We start from the raw sequence: 10,753 nt of genomic DNA, 5'->3' as shown, positions 1-10,753 counted from the left end.
ATACTGTATGACTTGTTCTCTGTAGCCTTGGCAGCAGATGTCAGAGTTCAGATAAACTCCACCTGTGAGCTGTCATCTCAGTTGTTGTCTGGTGTACTGATGCAGTGTCTTACACTAGAGGATAGGCACCTCCTCGTCTGTGTCTGAAGGCCTCTGCTAATTCAGAGTACTACTCCTGTGCAAACAGAAGGGTTTTGAGGGAAAGGTGGGGTTTATACTCCTGGCATAGAGGCACTGTAGATCCACTGTTACAGTGTCAGCCCTCAAACAGAATGTGCTGGGAAGGCATTGTGCTTGCTCCTCAGTAGTACCACTGAGCAGCGTCTAACTTGCTTTCCCTGGCTCTGTTCCTGTGGATCTGCCAGTGCAGGCAAGGCTTTTCACAGATGCTTGGTTCTTCTGCTGCAGGCTTCAGCGACAGTTGCCATCCCCAAGGAACACCACCATTTTGTCATTGGAAAGAATGGTGAGAAGCTGCAGGACCTGAAGCTCAAAACTGCAAGAAAATGCAGATCCCCCGCCCAGATGACCCCAGCAACCAGATCAAGATTAGCAGCACTAAAGAAGGGATTGAGAAGGCCCGGCACGAGATCCTGCTTATCTCTGCTGAGCAGGTACCTCTGTACTGTGATCTCTCTCATGGCATTAGCTGGTCAGCTATTTTGCTTCCCCATGGTATAGTCGAAGTTTGTAGCCACCATGGCTACAGTCAATGGCTAATGTTAGCCTGAATGGAGACATATACTGTGCCACTGGCTGTATGAGCACTGCTGCCATGTCCTGCAACTTCTTGTGCTGCGTTTTGTCCATCTCTGAAGTCAAAACAAGCATTTGATAGTTGAAGTGAAGCGTCTTAGGTGCCAGCTGAGATAAGGCAGGAGATCACAGGGGTGAATATCGTAAATAAGGAGCAGCAGCAGCAACCATATTTGTAGATTGAAAGAGGTGGAGATCTACAAGCCCGCAAACTGAGAAGGTTGCTTGGGCCAGAGTGTCAGGCAAGACAGCCCTGGGAACTTAGCTGTGTCTGGCAAAGACTGTAATATAGAGGGCAGTTCCCACCAAGGTCTGTTGTGGGCTCTTCCAGGATAAGCGTGCTGTGGAGCAGCTGGACGTGGAGAAAGTGTACCACCCTCTCATTGCTGGCCATTACAACAAGCTGGTGAGTGAGCTCATGCAGGACACAGGGATGTGCATCAACATTCCTCCACTCAGTGTCAACAAGACAGAGATAGTATTTACCGGAGAAAAGGAGCAGCTAGCCCAGGCTGTGTCTCGAGTTAAGAAGATCTATGAGGAGAAGGTACGGATGGTCCATAAAGCTTCCCACCTTCCCCTGGCACCTGCTCCTAGGCACTCTTCCCTTCTTGTTCTACTTTTGTGCATCCCTCTGTTGCACCTGGCCCAGCAGCCCTTGTAGTACATGACCCCGAATCTTACAGTTTCCTCACTCGGCAGAGTGGGAGCTGGGGTGTTAGTATCAGGGAGGTGACAGATTTCTCGCTTTTCTGTATCGTGGGAATTAGCAGACCACCAAGTGCTCCCCTGGCTCTTGTTCACACCAGTGCTACTAAGGAAGGATAGAAGTCTGAAGTCTACAGTGGTGGCCAGCTGACAGTATCAAAGTCGCTACATAAGTAGAAGTTGCTGAAGAGTGAATGTCACTCCAGTTTATTTCCCACAGCCAACGTCGCTGTGAATATCCTTGTTGTGGGCTGTTGGGCTGTTTTTCCTCGTAGTTAGGTCTGCATTTGTACCAGTCTGGATTTCAACAGGGATAATCAGCTTATAGCCTGCATAGTGTTGCATTACAGCACTGCCTGGGAGACAGCTGGGAGTTGAACCCTGTTGTGCAACAGGGGGGATGGGGATGGGGACAATGACATGCCTGTGTGCGTTTGTGGTCTCTTCCATGTTGTGTCCCAGGGAGCTTGACACAGCATGCTAGTTTTTTACTTCCCCTGTGAATTTTTGAGCACAAGGCTTTCTGTAGGCAGAGGTCCAAGGGGTGCTAGGGTACTGCCAAGCCCCTGTGCTCAGCTTGGCTTTGCTCTTTGCTGGGTGCAGAGTTTGACTGCATCTTGTGCCTCTTCCTTTCACTCTTGTCCTTCCCCGCCCCCCTGTGATTGATGCCTCAGTGTCTCTGCCCCTACAGAAGAAGAAGGCTACTACCATTGCAGTGGAGGTGAAGAAGTCCCAGCACAAGTATGTCATCGGCCCCAAGGGGAATTCCGTGCAGGAGATCTTGGAGAAGACTGGAGTCTCTGTCGAGATCCCACCCACTGACAGTAGCTCGGAGACGCTGATACTGCGAGGAGAGCCTGAAAAACTTGGGCAAGCATTGACTGAAGTCTATGCAAAGGTACTGACAAGATGGGCTAGGCCTTCTTTGAAGGTCCCATGAAGATACATTTGTGAGCACTGACAGGTGTAGTGGGGGTGGACTCTCTTGGGCCATTAGAGGTGCAGCTTAGAAGTCAATACCAGAGGTGCAGCATGGGAATTGGAACAGAATTGTTGTGAAGGCCTCTTCCAGTTTGTCCATCAAACAGCTTCTCTGTTTTTCTGTCTCTCAGGCCAACAGTTTTACCATCTCCTCGGTCTCTGCCCCCTCTTGGCTTCATCGTTTCATTATTGGAAAGAAAGGGCAGAACCTGGCCAAAATAACTCAGCAGATGCCAAAGGTATGGATGAGCTGGTTAGCTTAACACCCCCAGTGTAGAAAATGGTTTAGTCCAGATCACTCGTCACGGAAGAGAGAGATGTATTCTAGCATGGGTAAAACCAGGGGGAAATGGCACAGATTTTTGCTATTAAAGGGAACCCTCTCTTTTACTGCTGCAAACACTGCTCATCCTATGTTATTGTCCTGGGTTGAGCCCTTCCAAGGAAGCTTTATGTGGTGCTGTTTTGAGAACTGATGTAGTAGGATACCTGGAAATGCCGACTGCAGCAAGGCTTCTCCCTGGTGAGTTAGATGGTATCTAGATAAAGGCTAGATGAGTAACTTCTCCAAAGCCCTTGCAGACTCCAAGACAGCACCAGAGCCTTGGGCTCTAGGCACTGCCATATGGCCAAAATTGTTAAGTTACTGACTCGTAAAATTGTGGGCATTTTGTTTGGGCTTTTTGGGAAGGAGCGCGTCTCTTAGTGGCAGGGATCAATGGTGTAGGCCTGACCAACAGCATTGGCCTGGCTTGGATCTTGGAAAATTCTTAAGAGATTCATTGTCTTTCATCTCAAGGTTCACATCAAATTCACTGAAGGAGAGGATAAAATCACTTTGGAAGGACCTACAGAAGATGTGCATGTGGCTCAGGAACAGATTGAAGTCATGGTCAAGGATCTGGTAAGCTGGAGTTACTAGTTCCAGTAAGAAACTGGGGGAAGAAGGGGCAACAGAGCAGAGGTGACGAGGGGTTTATCACATCCATATGATGTCTTGACATGCTTAATCGAACTTGCAGAAGACAAATTGTGTGGCAGGTGGATGACACCCATTGGTTATGAAACTCATCCATAGCATTCTTGAAAAGTCAGCATTAAATTTTTTGGTGCAGAGAAGGAAGGATTCTCTTTGTTATAGCTGGAGAGGCATATAAGTAAGTCTTTTCAATGTTTCATTAGCACAATGCTCTCTTCTCAAACCAGAGGAATGCTTGTGCTCTGCTTAAGAGCAGGAGAAGTGCTTGTAGCTGATTGCTGGTGTGTCAGTGCCAATACGGGCAGTAGGCAGTTACTTAAGGCACGAGACAGAAGCAGTGGCCTACCCTACCTGGCCCTATACAATTCTTTTTAGATCAACCGGATGGATTATGCAGAAATCAATGCTGACCACCAACTCCACTGACACCTCATTGGCAAGAATGGAGCTAACAGTAAGTGGAGTGCCTTTCTAGTCCTTCCCATGCTCACACTCTCTGTGTTTAGTAGATCGTATCAGGGGCTCTGTAGCTCACCCAGTGTGCTGTCTTCATCACATTTCCTCTGCTTTTCTGGAGTGGTGGTGGTACAAGGAGAGAAATGGGCCACGAGGCCTTGCGATGGCTTTAATGTGTGAAAGTATCTTGGGAGCTTGAACAGTAGCGGAATTGCTTTGACGTGTCCTGGAGGAAATTTGTTGATTATTTTTTTTTTTAAGCATTGCTCTGTGTGAATTACATTTTAGCAGCCAGTTGTGGGTGGTGGAAATCTGCTTGGTGAGCTTCTCCCTGTAGAGGAATGAAGGCAGTGGGTTGATTAGCATTGATAACATGCAGCTGTGGCCTGGCCTCAGAGGCAGTGGGTTGATTGACATGGATGATGTGCAGGTGTAGCTGGTTCCTGCTAAGTGGTTAAATAGCCCTGTGGATTGTGGGGGTAGGGAAGATGAAGCAGTGTGGTCTGATCTCTGGAGGAAGGTGATATAGCACTGACAGTAAAGTATGACCAATGGTAAGGCCTTGCTTGCTGTCTACTAGTTTGATTGTGCTGCAACATCTTCCCCAGCAAAGAATCTGGGGTAGAAATGAATGATTACCTTCTGCTCTAAATGTGATACTGTTTGGGGAAGAAACATGCCTTGCTCTGACAAGTGAGCAATTGGCTCTGTAGATGCCACAGTATTTACTTGTACAGGTTCTTGTGTGGCACAGATCTGCTCTCACTGAACTCCAGGGTGAAGAGGCAATTTCCCCTGTCTCAACCCTACCCCACTGAGACCTTCTCAGAGGTGGGATTACTTCTTCAACAGCCTCTGAGCAGCGATAATCAAGGTGCTTTGCTTGCAAGTCTTTGCCTAGCAGACCGCGTCACCACAGTCCTTGCCTTGAAGTTAACAGGATTAAGGACCTCTACAAGGTGTCTGTGTGCATTCCCCCAGGCAACGAGAAGAGCAACCTGATCAGAGTTGAAGGAGACCCACGGGGGGTCCCACAGGCCAAGAAAGAGCTGCTGGAACTCGCTTCCTGTATGGTAAGTGGGTAGGATGTGATGTCTGGGAGACTGCAGGGTTTGGGTTCTCGTGTTCCCTTGTAACCTTCAGGTGCAAGTGTGTGCCCCTTGCCCACCGAGCACTTGGATCTCATGACAAGTGCAAGTTCCTCTTCACAAATGTCTTCCTCTGTTCCCTCGAGTAGCCCTTCTCTGTCAACCTAGAGTGAATTTTGTCTAGAGAAAAGAGGGACAGTGCTGGCAAACTGTCAGGCAGCAAACCAGTAAGTAAAAGTATATGGCTCTCCAGCTGAACACTCAGTGTGAGCTCTGTTCCCATCAGGAAAATGAATGCACAGCAGACCTAATCATTGAGCAGAAATTCCACCGGACCATCATTGGGCAGAAGGGCGAGCGGATCTGGGAGAAATTCCCAGAGGTAAGGCTTTTTAGGAGATGAAGAATCCAGAGGGGTTATTTTCTACATGGCTAGTAGGCCTATTGTCACTGAAGTTGTAACTTTAGTGGCTCTGTAGCGCAAGTGTCTGAGAAGACAGTTCTTTTAGCCAGAGGCTGCTAACACTGTTACCCTTTTCTGAATGGGAAAAGGGGATGTGTAGGATCCCCCCAACCTTTGCATGTCTGACACAAGGGTTCTTGCATTTGCTTGAATTGACTGTAAATGACCACGTCCTGCAGGTTATCATCAGCTTCCCAGACCCTGCACACGAGTGACATCATCCAACTTAGAGGTCCCAAAAATGAGGTGAAGTGCATAGAGTACATGCAAAAGATAGTGGCAGACCTGGTAAGGAGGTCTCCTGTCTGCTGTTCCCTCCTATGCGCCTGGATAACCCTGGGGCAAAGTAGAGCTCTACTGGCTTGGGTAGAGCTAAAACACCTCAAGAGGAGGGAGCTGTCGACATTGTTTTGGCTGAATGGAGGCAGGGGGGTAGTACCTGTTATTTGAAGGCTATAGGAGAATGTACTTGCCTTTGTTTATTCCTACAAGTCTCTCAGAACCTCCTGGGGTCTAAGCCTATTGTCAAAAGCTTGTTTATCAGAGTTCCTGAAGGCGAGCCTCACTTGCCACAACAGTGTAATCTTCAGTTCTCCCTTCCTTTCTCCCTTAGGTTGAAAACAGCTTTGCTATTTCTGTCCCCATCTGCAAATAGTTCCACAAGAAAGGAGGTGCCAACATCAAGAAGGTGAACTATCTTTCCTAACTCAAGTGCTTGTGATGATCACTGCCTGCAGCAAAATCCCACTGGATGCTCTCTCCTGCTCATTGGTGATGTCAAATATGGCCTGCAAGGGCTTTTTTTTCTGACATGGGACACTTCTGAGATCTTTTTTTCCTTTGTGGCAGATCCATAAAGAAAGCAACACCAAAATTGATCTCCCAGCAAAGAACAGCAACTTGGAAATGATTGTTATCACAGGCAAGAGAGCAAACTGTGAGGCTGCTCGCCACAGGATTCTTGTCATCCAGAAGGAGCTGGTGAGTGAAGCAACTGGCCTTTTGCGGTTGAGGGACTGGAGAATCTTGCTAGAAGACACAGATACAGATGTGGTTGTAATGGGTGAGGGCAGGGAGGAGACAAATGTGTCAGTCTGTTCTTGACTCGTAAACTGAAGTTTGTGACTGCTCCTGTCAGGAGTAGCCAGTCTCAAAGCCCTCTGCTCAGGCATTTCTTCCAGATCTATAAAGATCCTAGCAAGGTGGGAGAGGGTAAGCAAAGTGGGTGCAAACACATTTCTGCAGCTTGACTCAAGAGGCTGGTGCTGTCCTCTCTTAGGCCAACAGCACAGAGGTGGAGGTCTCTTCCTTCCAAACGGCACAATTCCCTCATTGTTGCCAAAGGCTGCTTCATCCGCTCCATCGTGGAGGAGTGTGGTGGAGTCCACATCCACTTCCCCACCAAGGGCTCTGGCAGTGACACTGTGACCATCAGGGCCCCAGCCCAGGGTGTGGAGAAAGCCAAGAAACAGCTGCTGCACCTGTGAAAGAGAACAAGGTCTTAATAAATAAATAAATGGCAATGCTCTGTTTGTGTTGAGAAAGGAATGTACTCTGAATAATTAGAAAAGATAAGGTGGGCACCTGAAGGAGAGAAGACCAAGTCAGGAAATAGTTGAAGAAAGAAAATGGAGAGGTCTATTCCACCTAGATCCCCCCCTATTATGAATGGAATGATTGGGTGTCCAAATCAAATGACTACGTATGTAAAGATGTTGTGTAACCTCTCAGGAAAACTGTATAAAATACCTAACTTTTTCACTTGGGAGCTAGTTTGTCTGGTGTGAATCGGCTAGCTCCCCAACGTTGCACGAAATAACTTTGCTGCTTAAAGACAAAATTGGTCTGTGAGCAGTTACTCTGTGCCGTTTTGGCATCAATTTGGCAAGCAGGCAGGAGAACTCTCCACCACTGCTGGAATCCAGGGGCCTGGGGACCCTCAGGGCCCTCAACTGGATCTTCTGTCGGTGAGAGTCCCCTAAACCTGGACTTCTCACACAGGTGGACAAGGACTTCTACACAGCATTAAAGGTATTTATACTTATTCTTTGTTTTGAATATTTGATTGTCTTAAGATCTAGGAAGCTGAAAACTTCGTTTAGGGTGTCTTAAGATTTGGGGAATTCCTAGAACATAACTGACATGGCGCTCTGTGTCTTGTTTGTCTGTGTTGTCTTGTTACATGTTCAAAATTAGAGTTATGAATTGTGAGTAAAAAATATTCTAGTAATTCTAGGTGAATAGCTGAAAACTTAACATGCTGCTTAGGGCCAGAAAAAATTAGAACTTGGGTTTCAGCAGTTGTTCATTGAAACATGTACTTTGTGTGCTAACGCAAACTGTCAGCATTCCTAGAGTTGTATGTAAGTGCACAGTATCTTGTAACATACTGCCTGTGTGGCTGAGGGCTGCCCGGCGAGTGTGATTGTAAAAGAAGAGACTCGAACTCTTATGGGTTACTCTAGGTTTGCATGTTTTAATCGGTCCAGCAGCGTTGGGTCACCTCCCCAGAGAGTGACAAGCTTACAAGATTTTGTCACATATTTATAGTATCTACCTAAACATTACATAATCTCTTGATTCCACAATAAATCTTCTATCAGTTCCTATCTTGACGGTTGGCTTAACAAGTTGTTCCATATCTTGATCACTTTGCTATTTTGCTGCTTCTTTCAAGGATGATTGCTTCAGGATCCGTACGTCCCAGTTCTGAGTAATCACAATAGGCAATCTCCATCGTTTCAGCCTTCTAAAGGTCAGGGTCTCCTGTTCTAAAAAGCTCCTTTGAACTATCAGGCATAATCTTAATAATATTAAACTTTTATTGTCTAGCATCTAGCAGCTGACTGCGCTTGCAGTCCTGGTTTGGGCTATAGAGGGGACAAAGCTGAGGTGTACAGCCTACAGTAGCACTGATCTGGCATTTTCCTCCAACAGTGATGTGTGTGAGAGACACAGTTTAACTGCAAAGCAAGTCCCAATCTGCGTTTCCATGTTCCCCACGGGGGGGCAGCCAGAGACAGATGGAGCTATTGAAAAGTCAACGTATGAAGTGGTGGAATGCAATATTAGATAATAGAACGGGGAACTACATACCAAACACTAGAACAAATATCGTTTGGGAAAAGCACGGACGCAGGGGCCCAGGTCAGTAAAGGGGAGTCAGAGGTCTTGGGAATACAGCCTATTAAACCCTGTTCCACAGGCAGTAACATTCCATTTGAGAACTGAACAGCAAGTCAGGAAGATCCTTTCTTGCTGTGGCAGGCTGCTTGTGTAAGGCTTTTATTGTCTGCTGTGGGTGCTGGAGTAAATGAAGAGAACCAGTCTTTTGGGCGGGAGTGCTGAGGCAAGGCACTCTGCAAAGCGTTCCCCAAAGCAAGGGCAACCAAGTCATGCCTCATCCTGGCTTTGTGGCTTTAGCAGTGCTTTCTGGCTCTTACCATTGCAGGTGCTGTTTTCCTGCCTGGGGGTCCTGGGTAGCCACCACCCCCCCCAGCCCGCAGCTGATGTCATCAATAAAATGATCTTTCCTATCTTCTGACTACGTCTGCCATGCGATAATTGGGGACTAGGCAGATATTGTTTGGTGGTGTGTCCTAGGGGAGGACAGACCCTTGGCCCAGACGCGTTGCTAGTGGGCATCACTGCTGAGCTCAGGTGCTTTAGGACTGACACCACAGCACAGTCCCACAGGGAGGTGGGGGCTGGTTGGTACCTCTGGAGGTGTCACTGTCCTCTCAGCTCCTGCTTGGATTCTGGCTAAGACACAGCTTGTGCTCAGGCTCAATGGATGCTCCATTGGGGAGCAGCACCATTAGCTCAGAGCCAGGGCAACACGCAGGCAGACACGGTGCTACCGCTGACCCTCACCTGCAGCTTGCTGTCCCCTGTGGCCATCATCCCTGCATACTGACTGCCGGGCAGTTTCTCCAGATGCCCACGCTCAGGGCAATGGTATAAAGCAAACTGCCATGCTGGCCACTAGAAATACGTCGGCTCACCCAAAAAGCTTTTCCATCAGCTCCAACAGCAGCTGGATCACTGAGGCTTTTGTGCATCCCAATGTGGTATGGGAGATGCCCGCACCCTGATGGAGAATGAAGGATGAGCACTCTCACCATTAACCAGCTAACTATAATGCTAATAGGCTGTTGTGGTTTAAGCAGGGCCGTGCTGCTCACTTCCTCCCTCCCCAGGGGGATGGCAGGGAGAACTGGAAGGCTCAAAGGGAGAAAACTCATAGGCTGACACCAAGGCTTTGATGTGTGCAGGGGAACATGCTGGTGGAGTTTGTGATTGAAAACAGCAGGGACATCTTGGGGGAGGAGGTGCCAGCACCAATGGACAGGTGCACAGGTATGAGGAGGGGCTGAGGGTTTTCAAAATCTGGGGCTTCTGGTCCTATTCCTTATTGTGCTGCTGGTGGATTTTGGTTTAGGTGTTGTCCACTTCCACGAAGTCACTTTGCTGCATGCGTTTTCGTGTTCCAGAAGTGAGTTTGGAAGATCAAAGGAGCCATGCAGGTGAAGTAAATGCAGAGCCCCAGGCAAAAGACTTCTTGGACACAGCACCCTCTCTGTTCATCCTCTACAAAGAAGCAGGGGCAGGTATGGTGGTGACATCAGAAATAGTAGAGGGATGTCAGGGCAGCAAACACTGACACGTTTCTCATGTAGCAGCCTAGGACCCTAACCCTAATACGCATGCGCAATAGTGTTACTGGAAAATTAAGGGAAGCGCATGCGCAGAATGGACTTGATGCCTAGGGGCGTGGTTTCCAGCGGCGCATGCGCATTACGAAATCGGCTTTTACGCATGTGCAGTGGGGTTTCTGGCAAACTAAGGGCAGCGCATGCGTAGAAGTGGCTCGACTGCAACGACCAGGGTTCGCGTCACGCCGTCGGTAGCATCTTTCCCGCGCGGAGGACACGCGTTCGAGCCCCGTGGTCTGGTACCAATTTTTGGTCGCCAGATGGCAGCAGCGCTCCACCAATCGGGCGGCTGCAGTACCTAAATGTTTTCGCTAGATGGCAGCAGCGCTCCACCAACTGGGCGGCTGCAGTACCCAATATTTTGTCGCTAGATGGCAGCAGCGCTCCGCCAGCCCTGAGCTGAGCACTGGCGCGGCGAGCTCGGGCCAAGATCTCAGCCCAGTTTACGCCACCGGACCCCGGGAATGCTCTCTGCGGCTGCAGGGTTCACTTCGCTCTGCCCTTTGCCCACTCGCAGCCCAGGCATTAATACTTTTTGCCTCCGTATGCAAAAGCACCCACGTGCCTCAAGCTGTTAAATCCTTTCTGTATGACACATTCCATTTTG

At 48.5% G+C, this 10,753-nt stretch overlaps 1 protein-coding gene across 1 annotated transcript; it reads left to right on the top strand.

The window, feature by feature from the left end:
- The first annotated feature begins 493 nt into the window (after window positions 1-493).
- LOC308061976 (vigilin-like) lies at window positions 494-4,928 on the top strand. The gene is made up of 7 exons (XM_080382734.1): window positions 494-614; window positions 1,088-1,303; window positions 2,156-2,362; window positions 2,577-2,684; window positions 3,245-3,349; window positions 3,800-3,878; window positions 4,814-4,928. Exons 1-6 carry the CDS (start codon window positions 507-509, stop codon window positions 3,848-3,850), a joined length of 795 nt encoding a protein of 264 aa, XP_080238860.1. The 5' UTR covers window positions 494-506; the 3' UTR covers window positions 3,851-3,878; window positions 4,814-4,928.
- Window positions 4,929-10,753: the final 5,825 nt, after the last annotated feature.

This window comes from Falco punctatus (genome assembly GCF_963210335.1).
Source record: "Falco punctatus genome assembly, chromosome: 4".
Classification (NCBI taxonomy): domain Eukaryota; kingdom Metazoa; phylum Chordata; class Aves; order Falconiformes; family Falconidae; genus Falco; species Falco punctatus.
This window is presented reverse-complemented; position numbering and strand designations above follow the sequence as displayed.